This window comes from Petaurus breviceps, unplaced genomic scaffold (assembly GCF_028583685.1).
Source record: "Petaurus breviceps papuanus isolate PSGF00001 unplaced genomic scaffold, PetGlider_PUasm1.0 90897, whole genome shotgun sequence".
In the NCBI taxonomy this organism is placed as follows: domain Eukaryota; kingdom Metazoa; phylum Chordata; class Mammalia; order Diprotodontia; family Petauridae; genus Petaurus; species Petaurus breviceps.
Window position 1 is genome coordinate 1892426 of NW_027187374.1, and position 18620 is coordinate 1911045.

Here is an 18620-nt window from a genome sequence, read left to right on the forward strand (position 1 = left end):
TGGCATGCCTTCTTCTTATGGTGCATCAACAAGGTGAGATACACTGGACCAAATGAAAAATGCCAATTGCCTACTTGATAGAAATGTTTCCATCCAAACTGTGTTGGCAGTAAAACAAACAATTCATAATGGTACTTTAAATGGACTGACATGTATAGTTTTATTAGGCACTGTCATAACAAGACTGGAAATAAGTCTTATCACTTATAGTCAAGGGTCTTACATTGCCTTTTGTCAAAATTGTACTATCACCTCCAAGTAGTACACAAAACCATACTATTGATCAATACAGGGCAATCATAAGAAATAATTCATCTCTGACCCTAGATTAGACAAAATAAGAGATGAAATTGAGGAGGAACTAACATGAAAAAAGAAAAGTTGAAGCACTTAAGGTTGCTGAAAATCTTCACCAATACCTCATGGAAGAAAATAGGCTTCTGCTTCCCTACTCCCACGTGTGCCCAGCCTGGAATAGTCCACAGAGGAACAGCTGTATGACCCACACTTAAAATTCTTGAACCCTTCCCTAAGTTAACCAGTAGGAGCCTGGTAATGATCTTCCACTCCTTGACTTCAACCCACTCCATAGGGGAAGGAAGTAGATCAACAAAAGCCCAGCACACTCTCTTTTTCATTCTCTGCATTTCTCCCAAAACACTGCCCTTCCTCCACCTATCCTAGAACAGCAGTCAGATGACCAAACCTCAGTGTTTCTGGCCTTTGTTTAACTAACATTAACTAGTTGGCAATAACATTCATGTCACATGTCTGGAAAAGATATTAATAAGAAATGTCGTGGAAGAACATGGCAGTAGACATCTGAAAGAGATCCCAGATCCCAGAAACAACAATGAAGAAAAATGAAGCAAAATAGGGGTAAGCAGAAGTGGTGGACTCAAGAATAATGGAATTATAGCATAAGAAAGATTTTTCTTCATGGTCAGTTTGGGAATTTGTTTTGCTTGATAATATACATTTCTTACAGGAATTCTCTCCCCTCCCCCTAGGGAGAAAAAAAATTTGTTGATTATAAAAATAAGATTTAATTTTTAAAAATTTAGGAAATAATTGAGGTAGATTCTTGCATAGACTCTAGAACTACATAAAAAGATGAGTTTGGGAAAGGATATATACCAAGGAAACTGGTACAAGACCTGGTAAATGGACCTCACGCTTGCAAGCTCTGTGACAATGCAAAAGGAAAATATAAGCAGTCAGATAAATACCCGAAACACAATGAAGAAATATTATGGGTTAAAGGAAACTCAAGAGGTAAGCATGGACAAATAGAATAACTTCACAATACAGTCAGAACCTCTGAGGTGGAAATTGGTTTTGTCATAGGGATTACAAGAATGGCAGTCTCAAAGACAAGAGATAAAATATATAATTAGAACTGAAATAAGAGTTCAGGAGGAAAAGATGGATAACCATACCTAAAAGATTCTCTGAAAAATACAATAGTGGGTAGAGTTAAGATGGTGGAGTGAGAGCCAGAAGTTTTTGCCCACTTCTCCCAACACATTCTAATGGAAAATGTGTCAAATAGAATTCTGATCAGGAAAGCAAAGAGAGTCACAGTAAGTCATTTCCCAGCTCAGGGCTGCTTAAGAAGAAAGAGAGAGGTTTGCAGACACTGGGGTGGGAGTTGGTCAAAAATGCAGCATAATAGAGCAACAGCAAGTGGAAATGGCAGCTGGCAGTACATGCAGGAGCAGTGGCAGGGAGTAGCCCAGCATCCAAAGATGGTAAAGGCACTGAACACCTGGGCAGAAAGAGATCACAAGGACCCCTATATTAGTATTGGGTACAAGAATGGCTGCCATAAGGCAGCTCTGTCACCCATTACCCAGTTCTGCATCAGATTTCCAGGGCAGAGAGGACAGTCCTGGTTGTGGTCCCAGTCACAGGGGAACAGAGGCCCTATCTGCATAAGAAGCAAAGAACAAGTACATACCTGTGTGATTCTGAGCCCAAGAGGAGAGTAGGGACTTGTCATTAACCTTTAGTCCTGAACATCAGCCTACAATGGAATAAAGCAGGGTAAAAGACCAAAACCAAGGGGGAACCAGTGGTTCAGTCACTCAGAACCTACATAAACTTCCAGCATGTCAACAGTGATGAAGTGCCTCAACAATCTATAGTAACGCAACCACACATAACCCAAAATACCAAACCATGTCACAAATTTTCAGAGTGTAAACAAGGAAAGTAGTGAACTTATCTTTCCTTGGATCACACCACTTTGGAAGCAAGAAAAAAGGACAAAGAAGACAGAAGTTCAGGCCAGAAAACTCCCAGAGGTGAATGGAACCAATACCACATAAAGTCCAAAGTCAATAGGTAGGTTGGAAAGATGAGCAAACAAACAAACAAAAAAGAATCTGATTGTTAAAAGCTACTACGGTGTCACAGAAGCTCAACACACAGAAAAAGACAATGGTTTCAAAATGTTGATGACCAAAACCCAAAGGACAAAGATTCATATTAGAAGTCCAACTCAATGAATATAGCACTGGCCCTGGAGTCAGGAGGATCTGAGTTCAAATTTGGCCTCAGACACTTAATACAGAAACTAATAGTGTGACTGTAGCAGCAAGCACCCCAGCATCCCCAGGGTGGCTGCCAACACAGGTTCCTAGATCTGCTTTTCTAAAGGAAAGCAACTCAAAATGGCTTAACAATCTTGCTTTAATCAAACATATTTCATTTACCTAGTTCAGGGGGAAAAGGTCAGCACACTGAACTTCAGAGTATACAGACAGAAGTTACAAACAGAAGAAGACAGAGGAACAAATCAAGCACACAGGCCTCCAACTGTCTGACCATTACATCCATACCAAGTCAGTTACCAGAGAGGGAAGCATCAACATCTGGGTTTTCAAAGCTGGGGGGGTGCTCAACGGCTGCCCAGAGTCTCCTCTGGTCAAATCACACAACACTTCTCAAAGTGAGCCCCAAAGCAAAGCCTCACATCAGGGTTTAGATAGCCTTCTCCTGGCTCAGAGAATATAACAACCATCTTGACCCACTGGCCAATCAAAAAGCATTCCTGAATCAAGCCTCCCCCCATAGGCTCCAAGTGCACTTAAGCCTATCGAAGGGCCTAGGGGAAGGGAAGATCTTAAATTCACATTCCCATAACAGTGACCTTGGGCAAGTCACTTAACCCCAATTGCCCTCCAAAAAAGCAAAAAAAAAAAGTCCAACAAAAATTTCTAGGAAATTAAAAGAAAAATATTTTAGAACAAAAGATGATTTGAAAAATCAAATAAGAGTGGTAGAGGATAAGTTGGGGAAAGAAATTAGAGCTATGCAAAAAATTATGAAAAGAGAATTAACAACTTAGTAAAAGCAATACCAAAATAAACCAGTATCCAGCAATATGTTGCTTACAAAAAACACACTTGAAATGAATTAAAATAAAGAGACTAAAAAAGAGTTGGTCAGATAGGTAGGAGATTCAATAGAGAGCAGTGAGATAAGAAAAGAGTGACCAAAAAAAGCCTCAGAGAGAAGGAATATCAAGAAGAAGGTGGTCCCAGTTTGAAAGAAAGAGAGGTCAAGAATAATGACTGAGAACAGTGTGATGGATTTGGTGAATTTGAAATCACAAAGAACTTTGGAGAAAACCGTTTCAGTTCAATGAGAAAGCTCAAGAAATTTACCATTGTACTCAAAGATACAGACTGGATTAAAGCCCTATACCAGTGTATCCAGATGTAAGTGAGGATGTAGAGGTTTGTTTAAGGTGAAGAGAAAGCCCCCACCCTTGTAATGTAGGCAAGGCCATCCTACATCTCTACTCCTTGTCTACTGTTAGGAGGCAGAACCTCTTCAGTCCCTGTCCTCAACTCCACCCCCATAGATTTCTATGTGCATGTTTAGATGGGGAAATAATGAAGAGGGCAAATGATTTAACATCACCAGTTTCTCTGCCCACCTCATCAGACCACCACTAACTTCCTTTAACTCCCAATGGGGAGAGAACTAAATTCAGATTTGTCCTAATTTAGAAGGTTTAAAAAAATTAGATAAATATTAATAAGATTCTTTCATAAAAGGATAGAAACCTCTGACCCTCTGTCCCTTTTATACTTTGGTAACTAAAATGCTTTCATCTTTTTGTAACTCTTTGAGGTGTGAGGGGTGTTCACGGAGGACTAGCACCTGTGAGGGCTTCCTAAGCTCTTTTCAGCTTTTGGTGTCCATTTCTTACCCAATTCTCACCTGTGGCTCCAAAAACTTATATCATGTGCAGTGGCCACACTCTAGTAAAATTGTCTCAGCAGAAGGGTTAATGGTAACTTGAGGGTAACTACAGGTCTCAAACCCATTGGTGTGTCAGGGGGAAGTCTACCCCAAGCATGTGAAGGATTACCCTGGTGGAATGGGTAGATGAGAACAATTATTTCCAAGTGCCGTGAAGGCAGCTGAAGCAGGTGCTGTGAGTGCTTAGAGCTTGGTCAGACATCGAAGATGCCAAGGTCATCCACTGCATGATCCATCACTAGTTGTCTTGATTTTTGTCTTGCCACTGGACTCCAATGACTCCAGAAGAGAGTGAGGATGATGACTTCATGCAACTTCATTTCACTTAAATACAATTCACGTGCATATCAAGACATGTCAAGATATCTTCAAAAACCAAAGGATGAACAACATAAAAAACAAAGTCTCTGTTCACAAATAAAGATGTTTTTAAACCAAATAAGTTATGATTGGTGATATTTTTATCTAAACCACACATAATACCAAATTAAAAACACATTTTAAAGAATAGGAAAATTTTAGAGTAAACAATATTGAGCAATAATTTTGGACTGCAATAAGACTGGGTGATTGGGAAAGGAAATGCATCATACTTTCCTTTACTGACCCTTCCAAAGGAAAAAGCACCCAAATAATTATTCACCTCTTTCAGTTATACCCCCACTTGCAGTCCTGACAGATAGAAGTCACTGCACCATCCAGCTGTCTCTGTGCCATTTCTTGTATGTCTTTCTGTCTCTGTCTTTCTGTCTGACTCTCTTTCAGTGACAAGCCAAAATGAAAATGTGTTTGCCATGTGGACACTAAGTTCTCAAAATCCCTACTAAGCCTTCCTCATTTACTCCTTTCATCACTTCCTGTAATAGTAATGGAATATAAAGATCCCCCTGTATTGGCTTGGTTTTTGGTGTTAAAACCCAGAGCTTGTGAATCCCACTTGTGGGATAGACTTGTTGACGTGAAAAGAGAGGGCTGAACTGGGAGGAGCTGGTGACGTAAATTTAGAGAGACACAAGAAAAGAGAGAGGCAGAAGAACTTTTTGGAAGCAGCATCTTGGAGGCAGAGAGAGACTGAGAGGATTGCTGAGGGCCACTTTGAATTGTCCAGGACTTTTGAGAGCTGCCACCCAGAGCTGCCAAGGACTGAGGAGACATGGCTGTTTTGCTGGTACTTTGTCTGTTTTGATGTTGTTTTGCCAGATTTGTCCACTGGTGAAAGACAGTCCTGTTGTTGCAGAAGTCTGGGAACCTTGCTGTTGGTTCAGAGCTCTTGAGACTGTTCTGCAGACCGAGAGTGAATTCTGTCCACTGGTGAAGGACAGTCCTGTTGTTGTGGAGGTTTGGAGCCTTGCTGTTGGTTCAGAAGCCCCGAAGAGGGATTTTCTTGTTGTATGTTTACAGAAATCCTGGAAGAGGGTTTTGCTAATGTTTTCAGGGGTCCTAGGACTGTTCTGCAGACAGAGAATGAATTAATGAAGACACTGGCAATGTATCTTGTGGCCTTGCTAAGCTTTGTCTCCCCAGGAACAAAGATTGCTGAGAACTTGCCTCATGTCAAGATGAAGAAAAGACCTCCATTTGGGTATTAAGTTCTGTGCTTAAGCTTGTTGTAACTCTGGGGTAGATTCAATTGTGATCCAAGGGTGGGGAACTTTTGACCTTTTTGTGTTCTGTGATTGAACAAATGAATGTACTTTACTTATGATTGGAAACTAATCTCCATTTGAGAAGAGGGGCTTTGTGATGGACTAAATTGAATGTACAGTCTAGGGGTGGAGTAGTATTTAGAACAGGGGCTTTGTGATTGATTAAATGAATGTAATGTCCAGGGGTGGGTTAGTACTTGATTAAATCACACTTAGTAAATGCTGTATTTTGAATGATGTCATGTTTTGATCTCTGTTCTTAACTTTTCACTGAATAAAATGGAGAGCACCTGTGCTGGTATTTTGAACCTTGGGAAGTTGCCTTTGCTTGGCATTACACTTCCCAAGATGTTTCCCTAACAGCACAAGGGAAAAAGCAAAAACAAATTGTTCCTTTTAGATACTACTCCTCCCAAATCTAGGGTTTTGACACACCAAAAATTTCAGTTTCACCAGCAAAATTTTATTCCTTAGTTTGCAATTCTTCACAATTGAGAAATACCACAAATTAAACTCAGAAACAATACTTACTGGAATTTCACAGCATCTTGCTGTTACTATACTTTTTCTGCTACTGTAACTACTCTCCAGGATATAGAGCTGGGTAGATTACACATTAACAATTTATCCTTACCATTTCCTTTTCTATTTAAAAACCCTTTTGCTAAGTCAAATATGTTTTTACCAGCGCTTGTTAGATGCCCTCAATCCTTGGCCAAGAACCAGCGAGTAAACTGTTCCAGAAGATCATGGTACTGTACTTTCAATTAGGCATGTGCTATTTTAAGTCTACAATCTTTTCCTCTGCCTAATCAAAGTAGAAAAAGGAGACTGAGGTAATAATTCAAACAACTCAATAAAAATAAACCTCACTTATTTCAACTCTTTTGTTTGAAAATCACTACCTTGTACTTAGGGTCCCCATTTGCAAAGGATGAAACTACTATGTGTTACTTGAACAAATAAGTTTGAAAAAGTACAGAATGTTTTCTCTGTCATCTTTCTACTGCTACATTCTTTCTCTTCTTACAGAAATCAAAGATATCTACTTATGAGAAAATGTGGGCTTTCATGAGCAGCAGGCAACAGACAGCCTTGGTAAAAAACAATGATGAAGGAATCCAGCGTGTGCTCACCACCGACTACGCTCTACTGATGGAATCCACTAGCATTGAGTATGTGACACAGAGAAACTGCAACCTTACTCAGATTGGAGGACTCATTGATTCCAAAGGTTATGGAGTGGGAACCCCTATTGGTAAGATGGTAAAGGTACATGACTTTGACACTGAATGCCTTCATTCTGTTTAGGAAGCTAGAAGTGAGCTAGGAATAAGTTCTCTTTGCCCTCTCTTATTTAATTAGTCAACATAATTGAATTATTATATATGTCATTTTGTTTTATTTAAGTACCTACTATCTCTAACCTAGGCTTCAATTCCTTGTATAAAGTGTGGCTGCTGCTCTTAGAGGTTTTGTGTTTGTCTAAATGTGGCTCCTGGTCAGGCATTGATAATTGACTCAGGAATCTCACCTATTTTTCTTCAAGGAAGACTTTAACAACTACTTAGAGGGGAACAGGTGACTGTATCACCAATTTGTCTAATCTGCTTTCCTCAGAAAGGTGGTACTGGATTAGAATTAAATCTATTTACTTTCATTTAAAAATATCCTTTATAGACTAAGATGTAAAGCTTAAATGCAAAGGCTCAATTCCCTTTCCATTAAATGCTAATTACACAAAAGACAACCACAAGTAGTAAATAGCAAATAAATCCATTTATCTAAGCAAGCAGAGGTCAGGGAATTTATACAGATTAGAATATTCAATCAATAAACATTTATTAAATACTTACTATGTGCCAAGCACTGTGCATGAATAAAGGCAAAAGACAAAAAATCCCTGCTCTCAAGAATTTCACAATCTAGTGGGAAAATAGCATACAAACAACAATGTACAAACAAGTTTTATACAGGATCAAACAGAAAAAAATTCAAAGAGTGAAAATACTAGAATTATGCCAGAATCAGAAAAGAGTTACTGTAGAAGGTGAGATTTAACTAAGATTTAAGTCTTCTGGAAACTAGGAGTCAGAATTGGAGAGAAATCCAGGCATGAGAAACAGTCAGTAAAAATATCAAGTTTGGAAATGTAGTGTCTTGTTCAAGGAATAGCAAGAAGGTCAGTGTTACTGGCCACAGAGGATGTGGGAGAAGGGAAGATAGGATGAAAGAAGACTGAAAAAGGTAGGGGATGAGGGGCAGGTTATACAGGATTTTGAATGCAAAAAAAAAAAAAGGATTTCCTATTTGATCAGGGAGGTGAGAGGGAGCCAGTGAAGTTTGTTGGCTGAGGGGAGAGGGTGGGGCCATAGGATAGGACTTGCACTTTAGTAATATCACTTTAACAGCTGAGTGGAAGAAGGAATGGAGTGAGAAGCTACTTGAAGCAGGGAGACCATCTGGAGGCAAAGCAACAGTTCATGTATGAAGTAATGAAGGGCTATCTCAGGTACTTTCAGAGGAGATAAAAAGTTATATATGAAAGAATTAATGAAAGTAAAATCAATATGCCTTGGTAACAGATTGGTCCAACAAAAAGGGGGTGGGAGAGTGAGGAATTGATGAAATCTAGGTGGTCAACTTGGGTGACTAGGAGGAGGGTGGCACACTTAAGCAGTAATAATAAAGTTAAAAATGGGGTGAAATTAGGGGGAAAGATAATGACATCAGGTTAGTACATGTTATATTAAAAAAAATGTTTACAAGGCATCCAGTTCTCAATCTACAAGCTGGAGATGGAAGACTAGAGGTCAGCGAAAAGGTTAAGGTTTAATAAGTAGATGATAATCATGAGCACGGAGATGATAAGTGAATACATGGCAATTTTATTTCATTAGCAAGTGAAATGGTATTTTTATCTAGGGAAAAGAGAAGATCCAGAATATAGAGATTGATGGAAGACTCCCAGGTAGCAGGTATGACTTGGATGAGAAGAAGACTGAGGAACAGTAAACAGGCAGGATATAGAACGGGAACCAAGAAAGTGGCAAAGGCTACAGAGATATCAAGAAGGATGAGGACTGACAAAAAACCATCACAATTGGAAATTAAAAGATCACTAGTATATGAAGAAAGCAGTTTTGGTTGAATGATGAAGTCTGAAGCAAGACTCGAGAGAGTTAGAAAGTGAGAGGAATGGAAGTAGAAGCAGCTGTTCTACAAGGCCTTCTCAAGGAGGTTAGCTACAAAAGGCCAAAGAGACACAGAACAATAGCAGGGATGGCTAGATCAAGTGAAGTGTTTTGCAGATGAAGGATACATGAAGATATTTGTAGGCAGAAGGGAAGCAACCAGGAGACAGGGAGAGATTGAAGATAAGTGACAAGGTCTAATCTGCTGTAGGATACAAGACGGAATAGGAATACTTGTGCTTGGAATCAACAAGACCTGAGTTAAAATCCAGCTTTAAACATTTACTAGCTGCATGACCCTGGGCAAGGGATTAGCTCCTTAGGTCCTTATCTATAAAATGAGCTGGAGAAGGAAACCACTCTAGTGTCTTTGCCAAGAAAACCCCAAATGGGGTCACAGAGTTGGACACAACTGAAAAACAACTCAGCAACAACAATTCAGGGATTCTTCATAGTTATGTAGCATCACTAGGAGAATATTACTGTTAAAAGATAAATTTTTGTTGTAGCAAGACAGTTGAGACTATCTAAAAGCACTGAAAATATCATAAATGCAATCCATCTCGATCTACTGTATAATGCTGGCCCCACTGCATTGTGTATTTGTATCATCTATCCAAGATGAAAACAGTGATTACTAATTCAATGTTTCCTTGTACAACTGCAAGTCCTCATTTAGGAAATATGCATTTTTAATCCACTTTGGGATTATCTCAAATAATCAGACTACACAGACTATACAAACATGGAGGAGTGGTTGAAATAAGTGGACTGCATGTAAACCTCACTTTTATATGAAGGAGCATTGAATATACACAAACACAAACACACAGTTGTGTTTACTATGTGTCCTTAGTCCTTCCTTTAAAAATTCTTGTCTGTCTGATTAAATGATTCTCACATAATAATTTTTGGGTGAAGTTCATAAGACTTGAGTCAGTGATATTAATGAGAATTACCACCAACTCCTCAAAGGTACCCCCTAGGAACCTGACAGGAGATTTATCTGTAGGTATGGAAGTGAGGATGAGAATCCTCAGAACTTATATGGGATTCATATATTTGATCAGTAATATTGACCTCACCTCTTGTATTCTCTCAACTCTTTATTCTTTATAAAGAAGTGACTGAGGAAAAAGTGAGGAGAAAGTATAAAAAGATATGATGAAAGGAAATACACAATAAGCAGTAATAACTATGACCAATAATGGGATGAACTCACCTATAAAATGGAGGAAGATAGCAGAACTAATTATAAAGCAGAACCAACAAATTGTTGTTTACAAAAAACATTTGAAATAGAAATATTCAACCAGAAGTAAAATAAAGGATGGGTCAAAATCTCTTCTGCTTCAGCTGAACTCACAAAAGCAAGGCTATTGAACATGATCTCAGAAAAGGCAACAATAAAAATCAACTTGATTAAAAGAGATAAGCCCAGAACTCCATTATGCTTAAATGTACCATAGACAATAAATTAATAGTGTTACTATATATGCACCAAATGGCATAGAATCTAAATCCTGAAAGACATAGACCATGAAAGATGGTAGATTAGAAAGAAGCAGTATAGCATAGTTCTCCATTGCAACAAACATCTAGGAAGAATTTCAGACAGAGGAAATCAGATCAGTAAATCCATGGAGAAACCACAATAAGTTATTTTCCAGGCAAATTCAGCATGAGGAAAGAGTCAAGGGTCTGTGGGCATTGAAAATTAGATAGATAGACAGACCAGACAGACAGACAGATAGACAGATAGATAGATAGATAGATAGATAGATAGATAGATAGATAGGTAGATAAATCTAGATCTATCTCTTTCTATCTATATGCTGCATCTGTATTCTAGGGCAAATAGTAGGAACTAGGAACCTTGCAGGAAGCAGCAACAGGATATACCCAGCAGCTGTGTCACTCTGAACCTGGATCTGGGACATGAATACTGTAATTCAGGGATTTATGGCAAGGATGGGGGTCACAGTTCAGATTGCTACTAAGCTAGCAGGTATCCAGTTCATACCTGAGCAAACAAAATAAGTAAAGTATAAGGAAGTTAAGGCCAGAATAATAAATAATCCAATTAATTTACAGGAAAGAATAATTCAGTAAAACAATAATAATTGAGAATTTTAATGCATCCCTCTCAGACTTAGACAAATCTCAAAACATAAACAAGAAAGACATTAATAGCCTGAATAGATTTTTTATAAAATGATATATGATAGTTCTCTGATCATTTTTGACTGGGAAGATAAAGGAATGTATATGCATATATATGTTAAGACATACATATATATACTACACACACATATATGTATATATTCCTTCCTCTTCATAGAGCTATATAGAGATATTTCTCAGTTGTGTGTATGGCATTTACAAAAATTTACAATTCATTTAGGCCATAAAAACCAAACTTAAAAAAATATTTTTAAAAATATTCAACTAAATGTCATTAAATAGGGTATTAAAAATTAGAGACTAAATAATGCCAAGTTTTGCAGCTAGCCCCTGGGAAATGAGGCAGGACTTTGAGGACCCAGTCCAGACAAAGTTGGGACAAGGGCTCATCTAGCAGCAATGCCACATTTGTATGTGAACTAGGTTGGGACCAATGCTTTGAAGAAGTTATATTGTCTGAACCCACTCTCCCTGAGATTGAAATAAAATGGGCGGGGAGTGCATCCCCATGGTGCTAGCACATTATATTTGTTTGTAGTTTTGTTCTTGCCATATCTTCCAGAACTTGGTCAGACACTGAAGATACCAATGTCATCCATACGTCCCAGGCTATCAGAAGTCATCCTGACTTTTGTCTTGCCACTGGACTTCCAAGACTCTGGAAGAGAGAGTGAGGAGAGCGACTCTGCCTCACTTAAATCCAGTTCATGTGCAAGTAGTCACCCCACTATGTCACTGGTTCTCTTCAAAAACAAAGGATGAATAAGTTCCACCTAGACTCCCATCTTCTACATTAGGCCTCCCCCAAATCCTCTTAATTTGAATCCTTTCCCTTTTTATTTCCTATTTATCTTATTTAGAGCTTGCCTTGTTCGAATCTTGTCTCCTCCCCTCCTCCCCCATTAGATTGTAAACTACTGGAGGGCAAGGACTGTCTTTTATCTCTTTTTTCACTCCCAGCATTTATCACAGTGCCTGGCACCCTTGTAGATGTTTAATAAATGTTGATTGATTGATTGAAATAAAAGCTAATTAAATTTAATTGTTTAAACAGATCTGGGGTGCTGGTCATTGTGATATATGTGGGGAGAATCACACCAGAATGGGGTGGGTGGGAGAACTGAGTGGATATTAGAGATAGGCCAACCCCTTAGCAATTCCTCCATTCCCCTGAGTAGGAGATGTAGATGACCTTGCTCTAGGAAATAGAGGCTGGAATACCAGCTATACTTTGGCTTTCATATAATGGGAGTTTGAAAATTCTGAATATATATATGCTACAGATATAATCTTGTGCTTACTTATCCCAGCAATCTACAAGCACCTTCAAAGGTCATTGTGATAACTGGGAGAGAGAAGTTAGATAAGACACATGTAAATTTTGCAATCAAATGGAATTGGAGAAGGGGAAGAAGAGGGTCATCTCTGAATTTGGAAAATTATCCTTAAACTCATGTAACAATTTAAGATATAATCATGAGCCCAAAGGAGGTAGAATCACATTCTCTGGAATCATTTAGCATGGGAAAAGATTAGTTTAAAAATAGAATGCAGGAGTATTCTTGGTTAGATACTTCTTATTCCATATATACATACCCAAAGACATACCAAATTATCATCTCACCCTTTGTAGTACTTCCTAGATTTAAAACTACCTTTAACTTTTCTTATCCTTTGCCAGTGTATTTTGGTTCCTTTTTATCCATTTACCTTCAATAAGCACAATGTTATTTCTCTATATATAGGTCTAATGTACATCACCCAAATGATCTTGCTTTCCAGGCTCTCCTTACCGGGATAAAATTACTATTGCTATCCTTCAACTACAAGAGGAAGGAAAATTGCATATGATGAAAGAAAAATGGTGGCGGGGAAATGGCTGTCCTGAAGAGGACAGCAAAGAGGCCAGTGCCTTGGGAGTAGAAAACATTGGTGGCATCTTTATTGTGCTAGCTGCTGGACTTGTCCTTTCTGTATTTGTAGCCATTGGAGAATTTATATATAAATCAAGGAAGAACAGTGATGTTGAACAGGTGAGTTATTTATTGCTTGGGTTGGATAGTTGACAATTAAGTGTGAATGCTTTTTTTCTAAAGAAATGTGTTATTTTTCATTGAATGGCAATACAAAATGTCCAAAAGATTCCTTGGGAGGGAAAATCAATGTAGAACCAACTCTTCCTTTAATTATACAGATTGAGCTGGAACTTCAACTATATCATTTATTAATATAGCAAAGAAAAAAAGAAAAACCTTGTTCTCTAAATTTGATTAGTGCTTACTTAAATGTAAAGAAATTCCAAGTATAGTTATTTGTCAACTAATTGTTTGGTCTTAATACACAGACCTAAAAAGAAATAAATTTTTAAAACTGGAAGAAAGATAAAAAAGTTGAAGGAAGATTGAATAGGAATAGTGATTTTATCAAAAATAAAATTTATGCTAAGTAAAGGCATTCTTCTATGACTTGGCATTCATTTTTTTAAGAAATGTAATTCACAAAGGGAAAAAATAGTTTTTATAGAAATACAAAACAAAATATAAATGGCCATTTAATATTGAAAAATGTTTTATTAAAAATTTTTAGGAGTTTATCATGCTTTTGAAAACGTATTTTTTCGTGGCTAATTTTAAGTGGAAGTCTTTCTTGAACTTTGAATATTATAGATTTACTACAATCTGATATCCCTTCAAAATGAATTTTTTTTTTTTTAGCAATTGGGGTTAAGTAACTTGCTCAAGGTTACACGGCCAGTTATTTCTGGGTGTGGTACTGAGTGTCTGAGCCTGGGATTCAATCTCCAGGTCATCCCAACACTGGAGCCGGTACTCTTACTCGCTGAGCCACCTGGCCGCCCCTAAGCAATTGGGGTTAAGTAACTTGCTCAAGGTTACATGGCCAGGTGTTTCTGGGTGGGTGCTAAGTGTCTGAGCCCGGGATTTGATCTCCAGGTCTTCTCAACACTGGAGCCGGTGCTCTTACTCGCTGTGCTACCTGGCCGCCCCCAAAATGAAATTTTTATCAGAAATAACAGGGAAACAGTGAATCTTACTTAAATGAGAACATTATTCTAGGAATTTTTAATGAAAAGGAAGTGTATACTGCATTGTTGTTACCTTTTATTTTTTCTTAAGGAGTTTTAAGGTGCTTATTTCAAAAAGTAAAATTCTGTATATATTTATAATTTTGGTCCATCTCCCTATAATTTTCAGCTTCCTTTTGCTTCTGTTATTATTTCATTTTTATCTTAACTTACTTATTTTTATTATATTTCCTTGTTTCTTTTGTTTTCAAGGCTTTTGGTTTCTTTTATGGACAACAGTGTAAACAAACTCAACCATCCAACTCCACATCTGGAACCACTTTCACTATGGAGTTAGACTGTGGCAAACTGATTCAGGAGGAACAAGGGATTCCAACACAATCCTCAGTCCATGCTGTGTAGTCAGTAAAACAAAAGGTGTGTCAAATGAAGTTGTTTGTCTCAAGGCTAATAAACTACAATCAGTATTTAACTCTTCCAAATAACAGTGACTGTAATTTCCATATCCCACAAAAAAAGTTCAACTGCAGAGGATTTGGAACTTTGTATATTCATCATGAATAGCAGAAGTTCACCTTTTATAGGCATTGAATGAAGTGCATTAAATGTTTGCATTTCATTTCTCCATATGTACATTATTATGTTCTTAACATTGCACTGGGAGGAATTTAAGAAAAAAAAGCATTTATGTTGTTTCTATTCTTCTGCATGAAAATATGCTTATTTCCTGGAATACTATCAATCAAAAGGGAGGTACAGATTGTGGAGCTGGAAAAGCATAGTCTATCTAATTTATGGTGGTCTTTGGAACATCTAATAAATGTCCTCCCTGCCAGTTCTTGGAGAAGCCTAAAATTCAAGACACAGATATCAAAGATAGATAAAGGTATATTTACTGTAGGAGAATCTTTATCTAGCCACTGGTGGATGTTTCAAGGCTTTGTCTCCCTGTGGTCAGAGTCCATCAGAGCAGACCCCAGCATAGGTGTCTCATTTCCCTCCTCCGATGGAATAAAGAGAACTTTTGCTTACTTTTGAAAAGGGGGCACGGGGTGGGGGGGAACCTTGACAATACACATACACACACACTCACACATACACACACAGATAGATATGGATAAATTAGTATAGTGGTAGGGATATTGGTATAGGAGTATAGGCATAGGTATAGGATTCTAGGTGGCAGCTAGATGGCTCCCTGGACAAAAGTGCTGGGCCTAGAGTCAGAAAGATCTGAATTCAAATCCAATCTCAGATACTAGATTGTGCCCCTGGGCAAGTCACTTAATCTGTTTGCCTTAATCCACCTGAGAAGGAAATGGCAAACCATTTCAGTATCAATGCCAAGACAACCCCACATGGAGTCACAAGATTCAGCAATGACTAAAATGACTGAACAAGAACAACGACAAAAATCTAGAGAGCGTGTTAAATTTTCACCAGTTTTCTTCTTTTTCTCTCTCATTAATTCAATTCTGTGGTAGTTTGGTTCCAAGATTCCTGCTGTGTCTACTTCAGCAATGAGTTTGTCCTTGTTGAATCAAAAGCAGATGCGAAAAGAGCAATCTCCATATGTTTCCTCTACCTTTAGAAAGAAAAAATTATCACTTCAATAAGTCATGGGTTTATAGGTTTCCTAATTTTGGGGGGTGAGGGGAGGGAGGGAGAGAGAGAGAGAGAGAGAGAGAGAGAGAGAGAGAGAGAGAGAGAGGGAGAGAGAGAGGGAGAGTGAGTGGGAGGGGGGGGGAGGAGGGGGGGGGGGGAGGGAGGGAGAGGGAGAGGGAGAGGGAGAAGAGAGACAGAGATCTTCAGAATCTTTTGTATGGTTGAAATTTTCCAACACTACAAAAATGTATTTCTATTCAAAGCTTATTATATTTCTTAAACTCATCTAATTTGTTCTCTGTCCAGATGGGCATTGTACCATGTAAGGGTTATGGGATTTAAAGATCTCCCATGCCCCATGGACGTGCTGACATAGCAGAGCAAGAGAAAGTGAAAAGCCGAGCTAACGGTCCTGCGGTTGGCAGTTGGCGGCGGTTGCCTTTTTTTTTTTTTTTAGTTAGGACCCCTGCTGAGCACTGCCAGGGGCTGGAGCTGCTGGGAGCAGGATTTTCTGCTAAGGACTCCTGCTGAGGACTGCCAGGGGCCGGAGCTGCTGGGAGCGCTCTTCCAGGACGCTGGGTGGTTGCTGTGAGTGGGGAGAGGAGGACCTTTGCCTGAGGTAGCCTGTTCTGTTTTAAAGGCTTGAGAATGTGGGTGCTTTCTACTTTATCTAACTGTGCCAATGTCATAACTACTCTGATGGCTTTCACTTTCTGGTTTTGGGACTCAGTCTTTTGGTATCTTAATAAATTTTCTAGTTTATTTCCCCAAATGGCAAACCTGATGTATTTTGTGATGGATAATTATATCAGCATATTTGTAATCTCTATAGGCATTGTGAATATGGCATTGCTGATACATACCACTATGACAATGTAGACTATAAAATACAGAACATTTAATGTCATGAAAGGGAGTTGTCTACATTGATGAAATTGCAGGTCCAGAACAAAAACAAAAAGCTCATCCTCTAAATAGAATCTTCTTTTAGCATATTTGTTGAATCTTTGCTTAAGAGGAGAAAACAAGTGAAGAAGAAGAATTTTAATTTTAGCATACACAGCTTTTAAAAGTGGCCAGTATCAATATTAGACTTTAGTGATTGGTTAAATCTACTGGTAATGTGTCCATGTCGTAATTCTTAAAATAGGAAATAAGCAAATTTGAATGCACTTGAATTCTCATCTGGCTGAGAAACAACACAACACTTCACCCTCTTCTTCAGCAGAACAAGGAAAAGAAGAAGCTTTTAAAGAAAAATATTATTTTTAGAGAGGATTCTGGAAAGATGGTAGAATAAGGCAGGAAATTATCTTGCTCTCCTAAATTCCCTCACAAATGATATAAAATAAAACCTCAAAATGAACTTTGAGCAGCAGAAATAATTAAAAATAGAGGTAAAGCAATTATAAATACTTTGGGAGAACATTAGGAAAGATCTGACTTGTGGAAGTGGTAGTTTGTCCAGATTGAAGGGCATATACCTCAAGATACCACAGAATCAACAAATAACAAACCTTGGGGTCAGCTGTGAAGGGTGGCAGTCTCAGCTTCAGGAATTTTCCCCTCATGGACAGTGTCAGGGTTGGACAGTTGGTCAGGGAAGGTTGCAGCGCTCTCTGCTGGCTCTGGATGTTGAGCTCAGGTGTGCTAATCTGACCTGTCCCAAGCTATGGCTATGGGTAAGAAGTGAGCTGGTGACATTAGTTGCAGAGGGCCAAGGACCTTGCTGATTCTAGGTACCTGAAGGACAACAGAGTCCCTGGTTTTGGTTCCAGGGCAGAGGAGTGAGCTGAGCTGCAGGAGGGACAGCAAGGAACAAGGATATTTGCAGTAGGAGACCCTGGTCATGGATCAGGGGCAGAGAGGAGTACCTGAGCTCAGGCTCTCAGACCTCAGAAAACAACAGCACAAAAAAACCCTAAAGCCTGACACATTATTCCCCACACCTTAGGACTAGGGTCTGATTCTAACATATAGTTAACAGACAAGAAATAAGACACATAAAAAAAAATTCAAACTCAGAAGAATATAGTGAAGTTAAAATAGCAACTTCTATCTCAAAGAAAAAAAAATATCACAAGTGCAAAATGAGTTTTTAGAGGAGCTTTAAAAGGACTTCAAAAATCAAATTAGAGAGGTTGAGAAAAAATTAGGAGAAAAATAAGAGTAATGCAGGAAAATCAAGAAAATTATTAGAAAAAAATCAACCAAAGGGAAAAAGAGATACAAAAACTTATGGAAGAAAATAACTCCTTAAAATTAGAACTGGGTAAGAGAAAGCTAGTGACTTCATTAGACAACAAGAAATAATAAGAGAAAAATAAAAATAATAAAAAAAAATAGAAGTGAATAGGAAACATCTCATTAGAAAAGATACTGTAGGGGGGAAGGAGTCAAGATGGTGGAGTAGAAACAGGACTTCCTCAGGGCTCCGGATTCGACCTCCCCCAATTCATGTAAAAGGGGACTCTGAAGACACTTTGGAGCTACAGAACCCACAAAATGACACAGAGAAGCTACCCTGGCAGAAAGGGGCCATCACAGCACTCTGGGAGCTGATCTCAGCCCCAAGTGAGCTGGAGGTTTTAGCCTCAGGGCAGGCCTGACCAGCTGGAGGGACTTCAAATCACTAGAAGCTGTGGTGGTTTCCAGAATTATCAACCCATAGAT

General features: G+C 38.5%; 1 protein-coding gene across 1 annotated transcript in view; it reads left to right on the forward strand.

The window, feature by feature from the left end:
- The window catches only part of GRIK1 (glutamate ionotropic receptor kainate type subunit 1), a 171631-nt gene extending 156887 nt beyond the window's left edge, over nucleotides 1-14744 (forward strand). The window contains exons 14-16 of the mRNA XM_069074843.1: nucleotides 6954-7179; nucleotides 13082-13332; nucleotides 14595-14744. Of these exons, the coding sequence (XP_068930944.1) occupies nucleotides 6954-7179; nucleotides 13082-13332; nucleotides 14595-14744 (627 nt within the window). The remainder of the gene's footprint in view (nucleotides 1-6953; nucleotides 7180-13081; nucleotides 13333-14594) is intronic.
- Nucleotides 14745-18620: the final 3876 nt, after the last annotated feature.